A 22213-nucleotide genomic window follows, 5' to 3' on the forward strand; every position below is an offset into this window, starting at 1 on the left:
AGCCCGCGGAGAAAAACGGACAGGATTTCTAGAGAACGAAAAGAATCCTAAAATGTATTTTCCAAAAAAAAGAACCCTAAACAAAACGCTAGAACTGAAATGATGGGCGCTGATCAGAAAAGGTGCTTGGAGGAAAGGCACGTAAGGCCACGCATCATCCATTAAACAGCCGCGACGACTGGTAAACCAAGGCACCAATCAAGCTGACAAACCTGTTTATCTATGCTGTTGCTGATTTGCTGCAGAGCATGCTTGCCTTCCAAAGGCACCAACTTTGCCTTGTTGCCATTGCCAGCGAGCCAGTCAGTCCATCCCTCCATCCACCATGAGTGCTCGCTCGCCTACTACTCTCACCTTCTTTACGTTTCCGCGAGTGGCTGGCAGATTGGCAGCACGGCTAGCTCCACCATCCAGCGATTCTTTTTCCGCTGTTGTTCAGGCAGGTTACGTTCCAGTGATTTTTTTCAGCATGTTTCTGTCAGAATTTGCGGTTGGTTGGCCTGTTAACAACATGGATGATGGATCAATGAGAGAGTGAGAACTTTTCTCCCAATTTTTAGATGCTAACAAGCCGGCCAAATGGCAGCGGACGCAAGAGGAATAATCCATGCATATGCCTTTCTGCTTGTTCTTGCCCGGTGAGCAATCTGTAGATTTTCAGAAAGATATGTGTGCAGCTGCTACTTGTACGATATTATTTTATTCTTCCATTCCATTATCCTCTCCAATCCTGACCCACTGAAAAGACAATCGCTAACAACAACAATTATAGGGACAAATCCCCTCCTTACTGCAACTCTGAAGAACCGGTCAAAGCGGACACATGCACAGAAGAGCGCCAGAAGATAACACCAGCACTATTTTGGATGATGATAGAGGAATCCTTCCGTCCGAACTTCTGAAGAAAGAAAGAAAGAAAGAAAGAAAGAAAGAAAGAAAGAAAGAATCCATTCATCCATCAGTGACGGCTGATGAGGTGAGAGGTGAACCCAAAAGAAAAGAAAAAAAAGAAAGCTGGCAGCGCATTTAGGCGAGGTTCTTTACGTAATTTAGCCCAAAGTGGCAAGGGGAAAGGTAAAGACTAAAGAGAAGAGGGAATCCGACCCAAACGAAGAGAGAACTAAAAACAAGGCAGCAAAAGCCATTTGCAGGTTGGCGACGCATTCTCCTCTTCCAGCCAGCCGTATATTCGCTCGCTCCCGGCCCGGGGAAGAGCAGCGGAGGAGGAGCACGAGCCCCGTCAGAAAAAGCAGCGAGCAAAGCACGACAGGCACCCAGGCATCCGCATCAAAGGAGACCCGGAGAGGAGAGGCATCCGCACCGTCGTTTACCCGAAAACTGCGTGAAATTAAAACGGCCGGCCTCTCACGAAATGCTCATGAGCGGTGGCCGATGACTAGCCTCTTTCCGTGCAGTTGAACGGATGATCCAGTCTAGGTGGTGATTCTCAGACCGAGACGCAGGTAATCTAGGTGAACGACAGTGACAGTGATGGCTCGTGCAGCAGTAAACTTCACTGATAACTGCTGTTAGTTTTCGATTGGTTGGCAGGGGCGTTGGTTTCCTGTGACGGGATGGATCATGGATGGGTGGCGGTGGCATGGTGGAAAGGAAAATGGCAGGAGATGATGGCGTGGCCATGCGACTCCACCGTGGCCGCCGTCGGGCGCCACCGCTCAAGAACACGTATCGGCTTTTGACTTGCTCTGATATCTCCGGACTCCGGTGATGGTGGCGCGCGGGGCCTCCGCGATGAGCGCTCGCAAGCGTGCTGCGGCTGCGTGCGTGAGGGCGCTGTGCTGACGGATGACGGCCAACAGCGGCAGCATGATCCTTTGCCCACCGGCCCATAGATTTTTAATCCATTTTTCAGGCGACTCAGGGATTGGGTCTGCTTCTGCTTGGAGCTTTTTGCATGAATTTTTCGCAGAAAAATTGCATCAATTCTGCACCGTGCTGCAGAAGGAGCTCGCCTCTAGGGGTGAATTGCTTGCATGCCTTTCATGCACATAAACGGGGATTCTTGATTTTTATTCTCATGCACTAAAGCAATGCTTTTCTTTTTCGCCCTGTTTTGCTCGAATAAGGCAAGGTTTTGTGGTGGCACTTGATGTGCGCCCTCGTTTTAAGCATTGCCACCAGAATACAAGTACTGTCAGCCAACCAACCCTGCCGCTGGGACAAAGTGAGACGCCACACCCGGCGCAAGCACAGGATGATTAGTTGGCCGGAAATGACCTGCGGTTACCTTTTAGTAGCTGGTGAAAAATAAATCGCCAGAAAATACAGTACATCCCTCCACGCAGCTCGCAAGTTGATGTGTAGTAATAAATACTCCGATAGCTTGATCTGAAGCCCCTCGCTTTCATATTTTTCTCATGAGCTGACAAATGTGCAGCCATTGCACGTATCCGGATGTTTGATTTAGGGATTAAAGTTTAGTTCTTGTCACATCTATTTTTTAGATGCTAATTAGAAGGGCTAAATATAAGATAATTATAAAACTAATTCGCAAGTTGAATCTATTAAGCTTAATTAATTAATTATTAGCATATATTTATTGTAGCACCATATTATCAAATTATGGACCAATTAGATTTAATAGATTCGTCTCGCAAATTAATCTTTATTTATACAATTAATTTTATAATTAATCTATATTTAATGCTTACTAACTAAATATTCGATATGAGTGGGAGTAAACTCAGTTTAGTATTGTGAACCAAACTCCTCTAACATATCCCATGACCCTTGGATTACACCCGGAGATATTCAATGCAAAGGATGTTGCTACCTTCAGCCAAGAAAAGATATTCAATGCAAGGGATAGATGAGCTTGAGCATAGCATAGCCCTCCTGATGCTGCAGTGCAGGCCATGCAAAGGAGGAGAGAGACTGGACTTGCTGGTGCTGCCGCGTACTAGCTGCAAGGCTCCAAAAGGGGCAGGGCAGGGAGGTCATGTGAAAGACAACACGATACAGGCCTCTAATCTTTGGCCCTTCTTAAAGGAGCCGCTGCTAATTCTAATGGGGCGGGCGCATTTAAAGGTTTTAGTGGGGGAGGAAAGGGATCCTCGCAAGACCCAGAAGAGAGAGAGATTGTGTGACAGAGGAAGAGGAGAGAGAGAGGAGGGAGAAATAAATAAACCCGAATTCAGCCAAACTTCTCTCTCTCCCACCTCCCATACATCCTCTCATCACCACCCCCACCCTCCTCCCCTGTCTTTCTCCCTCCCCCTCTTGACAAATTTTCCTCCACCCATTCCCTTCCTCCTCCTCTGCTCCACCCACTCCACCGATCCCCCCCCCTCTCGCTCTGAATTCTCTCTCGTCTTGCCCACCGTACCATCTGTCTGCTGCCTCTCTCTTGGAATCAATCGGCTCTTGTTTCCTCCGTCTGCTGGTTTGATTCTCTCTCTCTCTCTCTCTCTCTCTCTCTCCGAGGAGAGGATCAAGAAACGGCAGAAAAGAAGAGAAATACGAGCGAGTTTGTTCTCTACCCTGGATTGCGGTTCTGGCGAGTTAGAAACTCTGGGCCAGTTTTTTCTGGTATGGTTCGTTGCATCTCTCTCGCAGTCTGCTCTTTTTTCTGCTTTTTCCTAGTACTTTCTCTTGATTTGCATGCCAAAACATTCCCCTTCTCTTGTTTGAGTCCATGATTCCTTCGCAAATACTATGTGTTTTGTTTCTCCTTGGTTCCTTCATGGTTCATTCCGCCACAAGTCCATCAAACGTGGATATGCCTCTTGATGAACTGTCAATAATTCTTGTTTTTTCGAAATAAAATTCCCAAGTTCATGTCTGAAAAAAAAACATTTTTTATTCTGTATTCCGCGATACAGAAATATCTATATGTCTCTGGCGTTCTTTTGTCGGTTAAATTTCTTTCCCTGCTCCCATATTTCAATTTCGCGATCGGAGAATAAACCGATCCTTCTTTGAAACCGTGGATGGCTACCTCCACCTTTTCCCTTTATTTTTGCTTCTTTTACTGCGTCCTTTTGCAAACCGATAGGGAAGGGAAATAAATGCAAAAGAAAAAGATTGTATTTTTTGAGCGAGCGTCCACAGAAGCAATGGGGCCCATCTTGCATGCGGTCCATCTGTTTAGGTCGCATGCATTGTTCATTCACCGTGCTTTGCTTTCTCACCCATTAAAATGCATGCATCACCACAGCTTTTTGCTTGCAACAGCAAACCAAACCATCAAGTTTGGTGCACGCGTACGCCACACCAAATGCGGCTCATGCCAAGATTGCTACAATCACATTACTTACCAATAGGCAATAGCCTCATTGATTACTTGCTGTCCGCCACTATTTCTAAAACGAAAACAGGTGTAGCAGTGACCTCCATATAGTAACAAACAAGAGTACAATTACAATATTTTGGAGTGCAGACAACGTTCGTTGGCCATTTTTTTGGGTGGTATCGTCAGTATTCCATCTATTTAGTTTTCTGGTTTCTTGTGTTGTTATAAAGCTCGAGCAGTTATATATTCCCCAAATTTTTGATGCGTTGCTTGCATTTACAGGTCCTTTCAGCCATTACTGGAAAAAGTAACCTTCTGGATTCTGAAATGCTACGGCCACAGATCAATTGAGATCTCGCTGCTGTAGTTGGACCACAATGCAAGGGCAGAGGAATTCTATGGAGCATTTTACTGATGTTTTTGGATTCGACATTGGATCTAGTTCAGGCAACCCAGTCATGGATCAGCAGGCATATTGGAACAATGTTCTTGGATCGGTAGAATCACAGAATCTTCAAGGCTATCAGATGAATCACAGTGATGCCACCATCCCATATGGAAATGAACCACAGCAAGATGGTACATTTCTTGGTTTCTGGGAATCAGGCGAAGCAAGTTCAAGTGGCAGTGCGCTAAACTTTGGCAGCTCTAGCAATGCCAAAACAGAGCATCTTAACATCGGCGGTGGCCTGAGGATTGGTGAAAGGCGACTGGTAGCTGACAATGGCCTTTCTCTGGATGTGGATATCAACCTCAATGCCAATGCTAATGATCTACGCGGTCAAAGTTCAAATGTTAACTGTGCCCCTCAAGGTCCTGAGCAGTACAGTGGCTGTGACCGTAATGGTATAAATGCTCAGCCATCTGACCTGAGATTACATCCATATAGGACATTCCTACTAGGTGCAGAGGAAACAGACTCTTTTACTTTGAACCCTAGTGAAAATCCTTTGGGTGATTTTTCATTAATGCAAGAAGGCATTCATCAAAGACCAGGGGGTTCCCTGGATGGTCGCCGGCTAGCGTGCAAGAGAAAAAATATCGAAGGAGCCAATGGACAGAGTTCAGCAGGTGCTGGCACAAGTTTTTCCCACAGGAACGATAATGCCTTCCATAACATTGCTTCTTCAAGTTACAATCCTGCTCCTATCAGAAATTCGTCCTCTCCGAATTGCTTGCTGATTCCAAGTTCTATTGAGGATCAACTCCCCCGTTATGGAACTAATACAGGACTGCCGTCTGGTAGCTATGATCTTAATGGAGGGATCAACAATGCTGGGAATTCACAGAGAAGTTTCCGTGCAAGAACCACCACAGCTCAACAGATTGCTCCCTGTACTGTATGGCCCTCTTCAAATGCTATCAGACTTTCCAATTCTTGGAATCACCAGCCACCTCATCCGCAGAGCACATTTGATGATCCCCAGGAGGTTATTCCTGTAGTCAGTAGCCTCAACCTGCAATACCAACATCCAATGAATGTTCCTGGTTTTCCACAAGCTGCAAACCGTTTCACTGGTCATGGAGCTTCATCGTCACGAGCTGGCAGTTTGGAGAACCGAGTTGTTGGTAGTGAAGAGGTTCTTAGGAGGAATGTGGTGCCTACCAGCTACTCTGATTTAGTTCCCCCTGCTGCCGTAGACCTGAGGCGTTTGGTGCCAGAACCATCTAATTGGATTTCTGATGGCCGAGGCACTGCAATATCAGGAACTATTCCTCCTGTATCAAGAGCTAATACCAGTTCAACAGCTAATCCACCAGCAGGATCCACTCACCAAAACCTCAGTAGACGCCATCCAAGAAATTTGTCAGAGGTAAAGTTTTCTCCATTTTTCACATTTCGATTTTCAACTTGGTTGTTCACCTTGTGCCCCTGCTGACCTTTTATTCTCTTATAGGAGATTGGCCGTCTATCTGGAGCACTCCGTGGTCATCAACCCCCACGCTTAAGGTCAGGGTTTCTGTTGGAGCGCCAGGGCGATGGTGTTTGGGGTGTTCCTTTATCGATGAGGGGTAGGGAAGGAAGAAGGCTAATGGAGGTATGTTGATTGGTTCTGTTCCCTCTCCATTCATCACCTAACTTCTTAAGAACAAAAGGCAGAAAGGGTTTTGCAGTTTACACATGGAAACATAAAAGGTATCATCATCATCAGGTGTTTCTATGTGATAGCAAAGATTATACTAAGTCATCCTGGATACTAGAACTTTCTGCTTATAAAGGTCGTCCATGTTTGTAGCTCTCCTTGTCATCTTGTGTTTTTCTAAGCAAGCCACCCTATTCTATTACCAGACAAAATTGATAAAAGCTGCTCTATTACTTCATTTTGTTCATGTTCTTCATGATCCTTTATTCGATCAAGCATGCTTCTACACGCTTTTGCAAGCCCTGAAATATTGCATATGTTTTTTGTATCAACTATTTGCACATATTATGTCACTGCGGGTCAATGTGTTTTTATTTCCATTCTTGCTAGACATTTTGACTAGTCTTGTTCTAGAGAAGGGGGCAGACTTTGTGTGTGTTTTATATATATTCAACAAGAAACTGCTACCATTAGTCCATGACGCTCTATTTCCCCCCCTAATGTTTGGATGCAAAATTCTGTGATATGTTATGATGCCTTTTCTTTTCTATGCTTGTTTGTTATAGCATGTGGTAACTACTGTGACAATCATGTAAGGGTGAGGGTGCATAGTCCATTGTCTTATGCCTATCCATAGACTTCTAACTTGTTTACTTGTCAACAGATTCGGAATGCACTTGAAATGATTCATAGGGGGGAGAATGTAAGGCTTGAGGTCAGTAACACCAACACTCATCTGGGATTCCTAGCTCTCTATTTGCTACTGTTACTGTAGATATGGTACCAAAATATATAAAATCAAGATTGTTCTTTTTGTCCTTACTTCAAACCTTATTCTTGAACAGTCTATCTTCTACGGTGGTGTCGACATTCATGACAGACACAGGGACATGCGTTTAGACATAGACAATATGTCTTATGAGGTTTGTATCCCTTGGTGAAGCATTACCTTTTATATTCGCTAATACAAATTATGACCACAAGATGGTTGCCTTCTTTCAGGAGCTATTAGCACTCGAGGAGAGAATAGGAAATGTTAACACTGGCCTCAGCGAGGAAGTAGTGAAAAAGCTGCTCAAGCAAAGGAAATTTTCATCATGGAGACTGAAAGCATCTTTGGACCATGAGCCATGTTGTATCTGCCAGGTATTTCATATACTACTGAGCTTATCAGAACTTATACCTTCTTCAGTTGGCCATAGGTATTTCAGTCAGAAACATCAAGCAACTCCAATGATTTTAAGTATTTGCAGTCTGTTTTGTCTCAAAATATATTGATTGAATGTTAACTTGGGTCTCTTAAACCATCGAAATATATTTGATTGAACAAAGGGCAAAAGAGCAAGTCATATCTGAAGTTGTGAAGTTGTCTGGTGGCATCACTAGATCTTCAAAAGTGAATATCAGTCAGTTATCTGTTTTATCCCTTGAGGCACCTGCACCCTTTATTTCTAGTGTTTCAGGCATAGGATTATAATCTGATTCCTGCATGACTTCCTTTAGACCAATCAAAAACCACTAAGTTCTAGTATTGAGTTAGATTCAGAATTTGAGACCATACAACTGTTTAACATTTTTTAAGGGGAATGAAGTCAGCAATAAAAGTTGGTTTAGTGATTTATCAGGAATGCCAGCATTGTTACGAATTTTGTGCATTAGTGTTTTGTTGTCTGGTTTGAATTTCATTCGCAAGAATCAGATATTTATTTTGGGGAGAACATTGCTTGGTTTGTCACTCGGCCCCTGGAACTCTGGAAGATGCATTTTCCTTAGTTTCTTTGCTGTAGTTACAGCCATGACATAGTATTGCTGAGTGAAGTAGGGCTGCAGGGTTGCTTGCAAATGCTTCTGCATTACCTGGAACCATTCCTCGTTCTTAGAGCAATGAAATACTAGATGAGCAGGGGGTTTATACACTTACGTTCATTCTCATGACCTCATCCAGGAGGAGTATGTTGATGGAGACGACCTTGGGAGGCTCGACTGCGGGCACGACTTCCACGCTGGCTGCATCAAGCAATGGCTGGTGCTGAAGAACGTGTGCCCCATCTGCAAAAACACCGCATTGAAGACCTGAAACTGAAGAAATGCTCGTCAGAGACATCCATGTTCCATGTTCGTTGGATCGCAAGATCATTCACCGATGCGTATTACTTTGCTTTTTGGTCGGGAAATTTTGCCATTCACCTTCGGTTGGGAAAGGAATTAAAAAAAAAAACAGAGAGAAGTGGTCCTGTAAACTGCTGCTGCAGTAAATAATCCCTGGAATATGTCTCCCTGCATTTAACCAAATATTTATGGCTGGTATAATGGATGACGTAGGTTTAAAAAACCTAAGCGATTGCATGCTGCCGCTTCGTGCCATGATTTTGCTTGATCTGGGTTTCAGGTGCTGATGGAGCCAGCGAAGAACCTCACGATTCCTTGTTTTTCCATGAAGGATTCTGCTTGCATTCAGACTCGAACTTGTTTGAGATCTCAACGAACAAGGCACGGGGCGGCGTCCGCCGCCTCGGCGCTGTGCGAGTTTTCCGTGCTTGCCTTGGATGGATCCCCCCATGCTTTCATTGCACCTGCACCTGCGTTCTTGTCGGCGACAGGCGCCCTGCCGCGAGGAACCGGCACGCAACGCAACTCCTTGGCGCCGTCGCTGTCCACCCACGATCCAATCCACCCAGGCCGACTCGTTGGTCTTCTCAATCCAGTGGCTGCGCTCTTCCGTTGTGTCCACACACGGCGCGGCGGCCGCCCCGGGGCGTGGAGCGCGGCGCCATCTGATGGGAACCCGCCGGCCCCCGACGCCGCACAACTGGATGGAGCACGTCCGCCTCGGTGTCACGGCGCGACGGCTAGGTTTTAGAGTTCAGTCGCTGTATTCTCACCGGCAGGGTACCGTCTCTGGTCGTCCCGTCTCCCTGCGAAGTGTTCTTGGTCTGAAAGCTTGAGCCTGTTTTGGATGGAGCCGCAGGTTTGTGAAGCCTCCATCAGTTCTTGCTGAAGATCCGGCGTCTTTGCATTCACAACTCCGAAAACTACAGTTGATCCGTTGTGTTTCTGAAGTTTGCCGCTTGGGCAGTTGAATGGGCTCGGTGTTTTACGGACTGGGCTTTGGTTCCTGAACAGGCCCAATTCTGCAGGCAGCCGCCGACGGTAGAAGAAGAAATCCGCCGGAGCAGCAAGCTGGCGGGCGGCGGCGGATCTTGTGTGCGGCTGACGGTGCGTGCGCCCGAAATGAGGTTGACGGAAGACGGAAATTGCTTGGTTGACACGACGACTTGCTGGTTCCGTGGGTGGCGTGTTGGGTCATGGGTGTGATTGGGGAGGCCGCCAAAGTGGCCGAAAAGGGGAGCCGGTGGCCACAGGGGGCAGCGGCAAGTCGCCTTCCGGCAATTTCCCTTTCCATTCGCGCGAGTGCAGGAATGGCTAGGCTGGTCGCCGTCTCGTCTGGAAGGGGGAGCCCGGTCTCGACGGCTATGGAAAAAAGAAATCTGGAAGACGAACGTATCCAAAAGGAGATTTCATGTCATTCTTTGGATTAGTAGAAATAATCAAACAAAAATGAATTTTGTGCTAACACTGGCTCCATGCTTCGAATTTCCCCCCTGCAAAGAGTCGGAATTTCGAGGCCCGTCCAGGTTGTAGCAGTACTTGTATAGTAGTTGCACGGGCTAGTGGCAGAGGGGGCCGGTCCTACCTGAGAGTGCGTGACCTAAGAAGCGGCAGTTCACTGTCACTCCCGACACTATCTATGACAAGTAGCAGAGCCGTGGGGGGGGACACGCAGCTGCGGCAGCTCAATGAAAACCGCCTCGCTGTCCTCCCTGCTCCTCCGGTCCATATTTGCATTACTCCCCGGCATGTGCCGCTCTAGCCTGATCGGTTGCGCTAGCCTAGCCTTCGATCGTGCGTCGCCCGGGACTCCAGCCAGGCCCATGAAACTCACGCCACGGCCAAGTACGACCGGTTCAGACTAGGGATCGATCGATCAGGGCGCACAGCCCGCCGCCGGCCATGGTGGCCAGGGGGGGGGGGGGGGGGCATGAACGCCGGCTGCTCCCGGTGGCTGCGGCGGCGGCTGGCGGAGTCGTTGAGCTACAGGAAGCTGGCGGTACTTGTCATGCGCGACGCGACGGTGAGGGCGGGATCACGCCTGACGACGCGCGCCTGGTTTCCGTTTCGTCGCTTTCCCTTTCCATTTCCACCCAATGCGGTGGCCTAACACCCACCCAACCCAACCCCGGCGACGCGACGCCATCGTCGCACCCCATGCAACGCCAGCACCGTTAGCGCCGGTCGGCACCGTCGGTCGCCCCGCCCTAATCCTCCACTACCGGATCGTTACCAACTCGCCGTCACGGTTAACGATCACTAGTGGTACTCGTAGATGAGCGAGACCGTTGGCGAGCACGACCGGTCCATGGTTGCTGCGCCCATCGCCGCCGGCCGGAGCACACGAAGAAGCGGGTGCGGCGGGTTGGCGGCCGGCCTGCCGGCCTGACCTGACCTAACGCGGATTTGCGCACTAGCCGACAACTAATCACCGGATAAATAAGCAAAGGCGGAGCTGACGAGCGAACAACTGGATCATGCCAAGGCGGGGGCAGGGGCGATTAGTTTACGATCGGGATGCAGAAGATACAGGCGGCACCGCGGTAATAAAAGGATTAAAGAAAAGCGGGGGAGGGAGGGGGGATGCGAGGCCCGATCCGACTTGATTAATCTTTAATCAGCGTAGTGGAGTGCTAATGAATCGCTGCTGCTTATCTACTTGGAAACACAAGAGAGGAGATGCTCTGTGAGGGAGACGATGGATGATGACTTGTTTTTGTTATCACTGTTACAGCTGTCCTTTCTGACCTTCGGAAAGGCCGCCACTTGTGGCCGGCCGCCTCCGTCCCCGCCCGGCCGCCTGCCCACGCCGCCCACCCGGCCCAGCCAGCCAGCTGCCTCCCTCGTGCTTATCCACAACGTACCGATCGAAAACCCTTCCGCCCCGCCGACCGACCCCGCCCGCCCGCCACGGGGGACGGAGAGGGAGATGGACGGGCAGGTAGGTAGGCGGCCGAGCCGGATCATACGCGGGGACGACGGAGACCACCCTTGATGGCGTCGCGGGGCGGGAGTGGAGGAGGGATGAACAGCGTCGTCGTTGAGTTGAGTCTTGCGGTGCTCGCTCGCTCGCGCGCCTGCCTGCCTGCCTGCTTCACTCGGCGTCGGAGCTCTCGGGGCTGGGCGCCCGGTTGAGATCCGGGTTCTTGGCGCGCCCGCTCCAGGCCGCGCGCTGCTGCTGCTTCTGCTCCTGCCGGCGGTGCTCGTCCTCGGCGTGCAGCTGCAGCTGCGGGAGGCCGTGGCCGTGGTGGTGGTGGTGGTGGTGGTGGTGCCTCTGGCGCTCGCGTGGGTGCGGCGGCGCGACCATCATGCCGGTCTGCAGCGCGTCCACGCGCAACCCCACCTCGATGGCCTTCTTCCGGATCGACGCCGCGGACAGCGTGCCGCCGTCGGGCTCGCCGCCGCGCGCGGGGTCCCCGTCGCCCTCCGCCAGCGCCAGCGCGGGGATCTCGTCGGGGAAGTTGAGCCGCGCCGACCGGCCGCGCAGGTAGAACACGGCCGTGTCGTAGGCGCGCGCCGCCGCGACGGGCGTGGCGTAGGAGCCCAGCCAGATGCGCGTGCGCTTGTGCGGCTCCCGGATCTCCGCCACCCACTTGCCCCACTTGCGCATGCGCACGCCGCGGTACTGCCGCCGCAGCTGCATCTGCTGGAGCGGCGCCGGCGCCTGCGCGCCGGCCGCCAGCGCCGCCGCCGCCTGCTCCTCCATCTTCACCGCGGCTGCCGCCGCCGCCGCCAGCGGGGCCATGGCTGCCGCTGCCGCCGCTGCCGCCGCGGAAGCCGCTGGCGACGCCGCCGACTCCTCGCTGGAAGAGCGGTACGCGCCCTGCATGAGCGACCAAGCTAGCTAGCCGCCGCCGCCCTCTCTCCTCGCTCTCTCTCTCCCCCTCTCCTGCTGGGCTGTTGTGCAGCAGCAGCGGCAGTGGTATCGGCAGCTGCTTTTGGCGCTGGCTGGCGTGGGCTTCTTCTCTGCCCTCTCGGGAGGGCTATCTATTTGCTGGGTGGTATTTGTATAGGGATTTTGTGGGTGGAGGGGGGTATCATTAGAGTTTGGTTGGGATAATCATAAACTAGCAAGCAATAGCGCGGGGGCGAAGGAGGAGGGCGGCGACGGCAGCACTCTACTGTCCTGTTTGGAAGGAAGGGCACACACACAAAATTGTTAGGTCCACCGGGCTAACTTGCATCCGGACGTCGGACAGGTCGATGCGTATGCCATGCTACCCGGAATGGGTGACAACTGTGCAAACAATATTATGCTGCGCTACATACGTGTTAGCAAAATAATTCACATTATATGCTACTGTTGCTCAGGTATTGCCAAAATCACTGCTTCGAGATGCTCAGGCTCTTTAATTTTCTTGCCCTGGGGAAAAAAAAACCATGATCAACAACGATTCACTTCTGAGCTTATACATTCACAGCCATCTTCTACCAATATTTTGAGAAGAAGGATACCCTAGTTCATTATTTTTTGCCCCTCCATTTTGCTTCCTGCGACTATGTTCTGCTCCTCCTGTCCTGGTTCGCACTTCTTGATGAACCAGAACACTGACAAATTGAGCTTGTTGTTGCCATGTAGTAATCTAACAAGTCGACGCATGGTCTGACCACAATGAATATCTCGTTCCTTAGTGCTTGAAATTGGCCTCATAACGTGCCCTAATGTTTTTTTTAGCGAAGCATCATATGCCCAAGCTTTAACGCCTAGTTAAGAATTGTTCTGTAGCTGAAAGTAATGTAAATCTGTAGTGTTGACCTCCGAATGTCCCAAAAACAAGAAATAAATTTGTGATTGAATCGTAAAAAAAAAGGTGAGTCGGGAAGTTATTTATTTCCCCCCATTTTGGGTATTTTAATTATCTATACATGATATCATCTTTTCAGATTCAATATCGATCGTAAAAAGGAGATGGGTTCAGTTATTCGTTAGTATCGGATGTGCCTCTATGTATGATCAATATAGGTGATGTGTTTCAAGTCCCTTTCGGATCGTAGAAAACTTGCAGCAAATTTCCACAAAACTCAATCCCACGAGGGCATAGAGAAGAGCCTTACGTGTTCCGCGCCCCACACGCTTTAATTGCATCATCATTGGAGTATGCAAATGATACAACAATCGTAAGGAGTCAAGATAGTGCCGAGGAGAAAGAAAATCCGTGGATCATGGGCATCTCGTCGCAATCCGCCCTTCCTTTCTTCGTCACCAACCCTCGCGCACACCTGTCGCCCCATCGTAACTCGGCTGACCTCTCGCAAGACTAGCTAGCCACCGCCCACCGGCAACCTGTAAAACTCCATCCAATAACAACTTCCAGGTAAGCTCGCCCCCAAGACAAAATGCGTGGCGGATTGGCCAACGCTGTTTTTTTTTTTGTAATGACCAAAGCTGCATTGGTGTAGGAAGAGCGCGCGAAGGGATGTCCGGGCTTCTTTGGTGGAGACTATTCCCGAACCGTCGTCAGTTCATACTACTCCCCCTGAAAACCTGATGCTTCTTTCTTTCATTCCCAGCGTGGAACTTTAGCTGGAAGCTATGTGCAGGCAGCCGGTACTTTTTTATGCGATCATAGCAACATGGCAGTGGCGATAATGGCTTCTTTTAGGTGGACGGGGCAGCCGCCGCCGGTCCGCCGCTCGCGTGCATAATTGCTTGCTGGCCGGGGGAATACTAGCTGGCCGGCTTTTCCCTGCCCTAGAATCCAAAACCCAAATCATGCAAATCTAAGCGGGCGAGCTGGACCTGGCGGCCACGTACCGAACCTGCCCCTCGAGACGTCAGGGCCGCCGCGCCAGTACGCCGTGGACCCCGCGGGCCGGTGCAGCGCAAGCAAGCAAGCAAGCAAGCGCGGCTCGGGCTCGTCGTCGGCAAGTGCACGCGCGCTGCCAGTAGCGTCCGCGCCCGTGGATCAGGTGGATGCGTGGGCGCGCGGACACCGGGCAGTGGGGTTCCGTGGCGGCATCCAGCCTTCCGGCAGGCATCCAGCGGCGGAACAGGAACAGGGACGGGCAACACGACGTGTCGCGCGCGCCGTGGCGCCGCGCGCGGCCGGCCGGGAGGCATGGGCGGAGGATCGAAAAGGGGCCTCCCCCGGGGGAGGGTGGGGGGCCGTGCTGGTGGACCACGCGCACGAGGCTCGAGCTCGATAGGTGGACAATAACGTTGTACACTCCTACTACGAGCTGCAACCTAGTAGGCAGCTGCTCCTTCTCGATCGCGCGAGCTAGCTTAGCTATAGTGCGCTGCATTGGCCCGGCTGATCGTAGTAGATGTGGCAATCTCCAAAGGCGAGGCACCACTTCTGTTCAGGTGGAAGAAAAAGCGAGCCGGCACCATGCGTGAAAGGGCATTTTTCCGTTGCGTGTTTGCCGCGGCGGACGCCAGCAGGCAGCAGCGCGCCCGGAATGATAGACAGCTCTGGAGCTGTTGGCTTCTGATTTTTTCCGAGAGCTAGGATCTAGCGTGGAACCCAGAAATATTCCCCTATCTATGCGTTGTTCTGCAAGGACCGTGCCAAAACAAAAGGTGCGGCGCGGCGCGGCGCGGCGCTGTTTTTGTGACGAGACGTCCGCGCTGACAATTCTCCGCCCCCTTGTCATGTCTAGTAAAGAGAGGCTCGGCTAGCAAGTATACTGCCACGCTCGGGGGCGCATACGTGGCGCCGTAGCTCAAGTCAGAACAGCACACAGGAGCGGCGCTGTAGCCCTTGTACAAGGACAAATGCATGAGGCAATGATTACTCGTACGTGCCGGTACTTGCGGTGGAGATTACGAGAGGGGACACCGGATCATGTATCTTCGGTGGAGGGTAGTACGACAGTCGACAGGCATCGGCGATCGTCGTGGACTAAAGTTTTCTCGACCCGCCGGCAGCGGCAAGCAGGGCCAGCATCCAGCAACTAAAACTGACGGGGGCACACGCCCCTGGCCCGAGTCGGTGGCCAGTACTCCTCCTCCCTGTACTTGCAGCAACGGGTCCTCGCGTGCGCTGGCTGGCTGGCTGTGCGGTTCGGTCTCCACCCTCCAGAGAAGAGAGAAGAGTCAGAGGAAAGCGGGGCGCCGTACCTTTGGTGCGCGTACCAATTTGGCCAGCCCAGCCAGCCAACCGCCCCCGTCGGCTAGGCAGGCGCACCGGCACCGCCGACATGAGGAGGGCGGCTCCGCCCAGGTGGCGCCGGGGGTGATGCGCGCCGACGTGGACGTGGCCCCCTCGTCCACGGAACCCCCGCCACCCACCCACCCACCCATCGTCGCCCGTATCCGGACACGGGACGTCAATTTGCTTGCCAGCGACGGCATCGGCCGCCCATTATCTAATACTAACCCTAATCATTCACGCTAATGACGTCCGCGAGCGTCGTTAGCCGGAGCGCACCCGCCTTTTCCTTTTCCCCCCGCGGCAGGCAGCAGCGACGGCACGGCGCTGCGGCGTAGGCCGGGGTCGTGTGCAGGCAGGTGTGTGCCCCAACCGATTTCGGAGACATGGGAGCTAGTGCCCAGTGGGGGAGTTCTGTTAGGAAATCGCGCGGCGGCCGCAACGACCCGCCGCTCATCAATGATGTCGGTGGCGTCCACGCATTTACACGGCCTGCGTTTCCGGCTCGGCTGGCGCGACCCGAGACCGGATGGGGTCGCGGCGGACTCGTGCTGTCGTACGCCAGCTCCCCTCCCCTGCGGGCCGAGTTCTGGTAAGCAGAGCAAGAGCAGCGCATCGAGATCCGAGTATTAAACTTTTGGCCACCTGATTAGAAACCTGGTCCATCATCTTCTCTTCTGTTTGGATGCTCGCTCGCTCCTCTGTTGTGCTCTGTAGCGGCATCGGCATCGGCATCTGGGTGCGCGCCGCGGCTCCGCCCCGCCCGCGTTGAATTCGAATCAATGCGGTGGTCGGAGGGGAGGGGCTCCGGTCCCTGCCGCGGCAGGCGTGTGATGTGAATGTGTGGCGCCCGTGCAACAGGAGGCCGGTCGGCGCGCCAATGAATGAATATACGCGCGCGCGGCGGCGAGCTGTATATTCTGAAGGGTCGCACCGGCACCGATCGCAGGCACCTAACCGGGGATCATCGTAGCAACGGCAGCGCCGACCGTGGCGAAGCGAGCAGGCCACCTGCCCGCCTGCCCCGGCGACGGATCAAGGGCCGGCGCGGGCAGGTGAACGACGCCCGCCGGGGGTGGCCGGAGCATGCGATCGCGAGAGGCGATGGACGGCGCGAGCGACGGGTGAGGACGGCGGTAGGGCGCTCCGTACGATGCAAGCAATAGGATGGCTGGCAATCATGCGTATCTTAATGATCCCGGCATTGGTTGTTAGTAGCAGTAGTATCTCTGGGAGGCCGGAGGAAGAGGGTCAGGTGAGGGCGCCAAGCGGCGGGGCTCGCGACAGCGACGGGCAGTGGGGAGGTGGAGGCTGTTGCTATCTTATCTGTCCGCGGCGGCCCCCAATAAACAATGCCAGCCAGCCAAGCCTCCGCCGGGGTGGAGTAACGAGGAATACAACGAGGCCGGCGTTCCCCCCTCATCACTTAGCTTGCTGCTCCCTTTAAAAAAAATCAACCAGCAATTAAGAAAAACGAAACCGTGGAACGGAATCATTTGGCACATTACTCCGCTCCGTTGGTAGTATACTTAAGAGCCCTTTTGGCAAGGCTCCAAGAGCGGCTCCAAAACCAGCTTGTGCTGAGCCCTCCCAAACGGGGTGCATGCATCTAGCTCCGGCGGTGGAGTCCCGAAACTTTCGCTCTCTCAAATGATTTGGTGGTGAAGGAGCCACAAAACGTGACTTCGTGCGGCTCCTCCATCTCGCCTGCCACCTTTGGCCCCCTCCCCGCGCGCGCTGCGCCTCCTTGCGGCCTCTTGGCGTGCTGCAACGAGGCGAGACGGGGCGGCGGCGGCCACAGCGGAGTAGGCGCGTCCCGTGGCCGACGCGGAGCCCGTGGCGCGGCAGGGTGGGGCAGAAGGCCAGGCGCCACCGGCCACAACGGAGCAGGCACAGCCTGTGGTCGCCGCGGAGGCAGTGGCGCGATGGGGCGCGGCGGGAGGAGGAGGCGCGGCGCGGCGGGAGGAGGAGACGCAGGCGGAGGCCGCTGCCGCCGGCCAGTGGAAGGAGGCATTCGGGAGGAGGAACAGATAAGAATGAGAGAGAATAGAAGGAAAGAAAATAAAAGCAAAAAGAATGGGAGGAAAAATAAAAAAATAGCTAAAAGTATATTGGACATTTGACCTTTTCAATCCATTCATAAAAATAGTATGAAACCGTTTTGCTAAATATTTTCCAAAATAGCTTCAGCTATATCAGAGAAACTGCTCCACCAGCGGAGCCAGAACTGGATCCGTTTTTTAGAGCCGGAGCCCTGTTTGCCCTGCCAAACAGGCCCTAAACAACTTCTGGCATGGCATGGCACGGAAGCAGCAGCTGGAGACGGAACGGGGCGGCGTGGGAGCGAGGTGGCGGGGACAGAGTGGATAATGCTCGTGCTCTGGAATTCCACTGTCGACTGCGCCCGCCGGCAGTTGGACGGTTCCGGCGTGCCGGTCGGATTAAACAAACGCCCCCGCGCGACGCAAGTGGCCGGCCTGCGCCGGTGCGTGGTGCGCGGCCGCCGTGGCCCCGCCCCCCCGCTTGGCGCGTGCGCGCGCCTGCCGCCCTAGTTGCCCTAGTGCCGCCTCGCTATCCGGCTCCAGTGTTCCACCCCTCCGTTCCGATCCCCGGCCGGCACGCGCCGGTCGCTAGCTGCCGCCAAGCGGAACCAAGCGCGCCGACAGGGAACGGGACGGCAAAGGGATCGGGACCACGCCGACCCCGCGCCCGCCCGCCCGCCCGCCTGCCTGCCGCGATTCCAGAGGACCCCGTTCGTTCTGGGACCCGTTTCTTTGATTCGGGGCAACGCCGCCACGCCGGGGTCCCTAGCCCTACCCTACGTGCCGCTGCTGCCTGGCTGACGGGCGCTCTAGGGCGCCAGACATGCCATCTGTGACCACCAAGTGCTCAGGAAATGCGGTATCTGTTGGAGGGCTCGCCAGCCGAACGAACGGCCGCCTCGCCCGATCGAGCAGAGCGCGCGCACGCACGCACGTGCCGCCGGCCGCCCGGGGCGCTTTCGTCCCCGGCGAGCGCGAGATGCCACTCCCCCTCCCTCCAAACGGGGCCAGGTCCGACGGTGTGACGGTCGACCCACACCTGACAAGTTGTGTCCTCCTTTTTTCCGGGCTAATGATTGTTCGGCTTGCTTGGAAAGGAGGAAACCCACTCACTACTACGCCCAGCGACGCCGCGCCAGCATGGCCTCGGCCTGCCCCCAACCCCGAGAAAAGAAGCCGCGGGCGCGCGGGCGAACTGACCCCGCCCGCCTCTCCCGATCATCACTCGCGGTCGCGGACGTTGGAAAAGCGGCACCGCCACCGAGCCGGGCCGCGCGGCGCGGAGGACGTCGAGGACCACAGCACCGTACCCCACAGGGGGCGCGCGCGCGGACGAACGAGCGGGCAGGCCGCGGCAGCCGGCAGCTCGCGCGCTGTTTTTCCCAGCTGGCGCCTTCCTTTCCAGCCGGCCGCGGCAGCTACGTTACGTGCCGGCGCTTAATGCGTCTTCTTCCTTGTGGACACGGCAAGCTTGCTTGCTAGCTAGCTGAGGTTCGGGAGGGGGCGGCAGATTGGCATGCACGCGCATCCTGCTTGCTTGCTTGTTTGTTTTCTTTTGGTTTCTGCAGGGGAGCTCGCATCTCCTGTTCGGTGATCGGTTCTCTTTTATTGCAGTAACCCTACCATGGAATGCTGATCCACATTCTGGGTCAGTTCCATCAGCGACTGGAGTTGGTACAGTGCAGAGATTAAAGGAGCACCATCGAGTGCCTGCCATGATCTCTCTCTTTCTCGTCCAACATGTCGAGATCTGCACAAGCAACACAGCAAGTGAGGACCGCGAAACCAACCTAGCAAAAAACCGTGCCAAAGAAAAAACAAAGTGATGAACCGGTCCCAATGTTGGCCCATGGGCAGTTACTAAAGTCGGTCCATTATCAACTTCCCTAACAGGCCGGTATAGTTGGACCCCGCTTCTCCTACACATTTGTGAGGCCAGCGTACGTATCTCCGGCCTATGTTCCTGTGGCCCAGTATTTGCTCCACTTCAGGCCCATCCATCAGTGATATTGTTGCACGGAGCTTTTTTCGTTCCCAGCCTAAACTGTTGCAACTGAGCTAAAACATAAATATTTTGTTCCATTTCTTGACCAAGACATCCGGTCAGTCGTCAGTCAATGCACCGGAGACCGACTCACAAGCAGCTCTCGCCCGGTCAGAGCACTGGTTCGTTCTCTCCAAGTCCAGGGTCCAATAATGCAAGAGAAGGGAGAGTCCAACCCCCCTACAGGTGTTACAGTGGAGCCAACTATTCCAAATTCCCAGCACCTCGCCGACCACTCGCGCACAAAGTGCAAGCCCACATTCCTCTTTCCGCTCGTCCTGTGCAGGTGATGCCGCGACGGGCAGGGAGAGACGACCGACCAGTGGAGGAGAGGAGACGACGACGATCGACAAGGACAACGCCATTACCGGCCGGCAGGTGGCTCAACTGTTGTTCCCCCTCCCATACTGGACGGGACGGGACGTTTCGGCCAGCCATGAGTGCACGCATACATCTTGAGCTTGAGCTAATAGTGCGTGGTTGCCAGTTAGCTCGGTCCACTCATCAGAGGCTAGTAGCCTCCCTAGCTAATGGGGTGGCCACTGCCATCAGATCTGATGATCAGCTCCATCTAGTGGCCTCTAGCTACTGGACAAGAGCCAGTCGCGAAGAGAATCTACCGCGGTGAAGTTAAAACAGTTTAGTAGTGGACTGGTGGTCATGGTGTTTGACTCGACCATCGGTGCTGTGGATACAGTTGATCGATCCTCTTCCAAGAGCCATGTGGGCTCGGACTTGCTGCAGGACATAGCCTAAGCATGACTTTGTGTGCAGAACTGAACTTATATGCAGTTGATCCTGAACGCGTCACCCGTGAGCTGATCAGTGCTAACAGCCCATGCATGCATCCTGAGTAGCAACAAACTCTACCAAGGACGACGAGCTGAGACTTTATTAACAACGGGAGAACACTTGCACTATAAGGTTGATAGTTCCGAGGAGCCATCTAATCGAGCTAGGGGTTAGCCGACTAGTCGTACGATGTTTCTATTTGTGGATACCATGTGCCCATGTGCCAGCACACGATGCAAATGCATCCAAGAACACTGAGCTAACGCCAGACAGCAGCATCGTATTGTAGTTGTAGATAGGGGGGAAAGCCAAAGCCAAGCAGCGAGTGGTGCTACTGCCACTACGCTTCCGGTCTAGCTAGATGCCATAGTATATGATGTTATTGGAAGTTGGACCATGCACTGTGACCGACTACTTGAACCTGGACTTCAAGTGTTGCATACCAGGAGTGCATCATGCTTTTTTTTGCCTGTTTTCACGGCCAGCGAAGAGATTCCTCTCCTTTTCGTTCGAGAACTTGGCCAACGTCCTGCCGCCGTTAACGGGAGCCCCAGCGGCGCCATGCATACGCATGGTAAAAGTATAGTAGAAGGCACAGCATAGTCAACAGTGTAGCAGGCCCCAGCAGGTATGCGTATAGTCTGCAGTGATGTATACGTGACGCGGCACATACGTTCAAAGTTCAAACAGCCTGCTGGGCCGGACCCGATCGAACACCGATCCGCCGCTTAACACGCCCAGCTGCACTACGGGCCACGTAACGTACGGCGCCGCGTCTGACCCTGCCGTATGTGTATGTACGCGAATGAATACGCTGCCACGCTGGTAGTATGTATGTACGAACGTGTTCGTCAGTTGCTGTCTCGCCTCATCACGACGTACAAGTACCACGCTACCTACGTCAGTCACTGTACCCGATTCGTGGAGCAGGACCCTGGAGCCGGGGGGAGCACACGCAGATCGTCCGCGGCTGCCACGCGCTGTTACTCTTACCCCGGGACCGATCGCCGGGTGCCCGTAGACCGTCGTGCCCGGCCTGTTTTGCAGCCCGTTCCGTTCCGTTCCATGTGACGAGCGTGCCTGCACTGCACAATGAACACCACAACGTAACACACATGGTAAATAAACGAGGAAAAGGAAGGTAAATAAATGGCAAGCGAGAGGCAGACTGTCCGCTGGCACAGCCTGAAAAGGGAGACACGGTCATGGGAGAGGATAAAAAGGAAGGGGCAACAGAGGGGGCTCGAAGCGGATGAGCTCGGTGGCTGGTGACTCGACACTTGTTGCATGCATATGCTCCGCTAACATGTTCAGCAGCAGCGAGACCGTACGGCTAGCATCTTTTCTTTCTCCTTTTACCGGTCAAATTTCGATGGTGTCATGGCTGCAGGGACGCCAGCCAACTTTTGTTGCAGGAGTTGGTGCGCGCAGAAGCAGAAAAAATAGCACCGGGTACCTGTGACAAATCACATGTGGTAATACCGGTGCATGCGCGTCGATGATCCGAGGCTGGCTATGGCCATGGCTATCTGGCTGCTCCGGGAGCGGGAGGCTCCATCCATCTGGTCCCTTCCCGATCCGGTGGTCCGCCTCCGGAAGGAAAGGTTGCCTGCTTGCTTCGCCCGTTTCTGAACGGCTCAACAGTTGGTTGGCCACTTCCTTTTGCTGCTAGCATTCTATAGTTAGGAGCTACTAGCGGTTTAGGAGTGGTACTGTTAGTTAGCGGTAACTGCGATGAAGCTGGGGCACATGGCTATTAATAGCCTGGTTTGTGCTCATTAAGGAAAGGGGGAAAG

At 53.4% G+C, this 22213-nt stretch overlaps 2 protein-coding genes across 2 annotated transcripts; one reads left to right on the forward strand and one right to left on the reverse strand.

Moving 5' to 3' along the window:
- The first annotated feature begins 3073 nt into the window (after nucleotides 1-3073).
- Nucleotides 3074-8673, forward strand: LOC112899539 (probable E3 ubiquitin-protein ligase HIP1). The gene is made up of 7 exons (XM_025968042.1): nucleotides 3074-3549; nucleotides 4535-6066; nucleotides 6151-6291; nucleotides 7001-7051; nucleotides 7182-7259; nucleotides 7339-7482; nucleotides 8282-8673. Exons 2-7 carry the CDS (start codon nucleotides 4630-4632, stop codon nucleotides 8411-8413), a joined length of 1983 nt encoding a protein of 660 aa, XP_025823827.1. The 5' UTR covers nucleotides 3074-3549; nucleotides 4535-4629; the 3' UTR covers nucleotides 8414-8673.
- Nucleotides 8674-10916: 2243 nt separating this feature from the next.
- Nucleotides 10917-12557, reverse strand: LOC112901482 (ethylene-responsive transcription factor RAP2-10-like). The gene has a single exon (XM_025970408.1). The coding sequence runs from the start codon at nucleotides 12272-12274 to the stop codon at nucleotides 11540-11542; it is 735 nt and encodes a 244-aa protein (XP_025826193.1). The 5' UTR covers nucleotides 12275-12557; the 3' UTR covers nucleotides 10917-11539.
- Nucleotides 12558-22213: the final 9656 nt, after the last annotated feature.

The sequence above is a fragment of the Panicum hallii genome, chromosome 7, assembly GCF_002211085.1.
Source record: "Panicum hallii strain FIL2 chromosome 7, PHallii_v3.1, whole genome shotgun sequence".
Taxonomy (NCBI): Eukaryota; Viridiplantae; Streptophyta; class Magnoliopsida; order Poales; family Poaceae; genus Panicum; species Panicum hallii.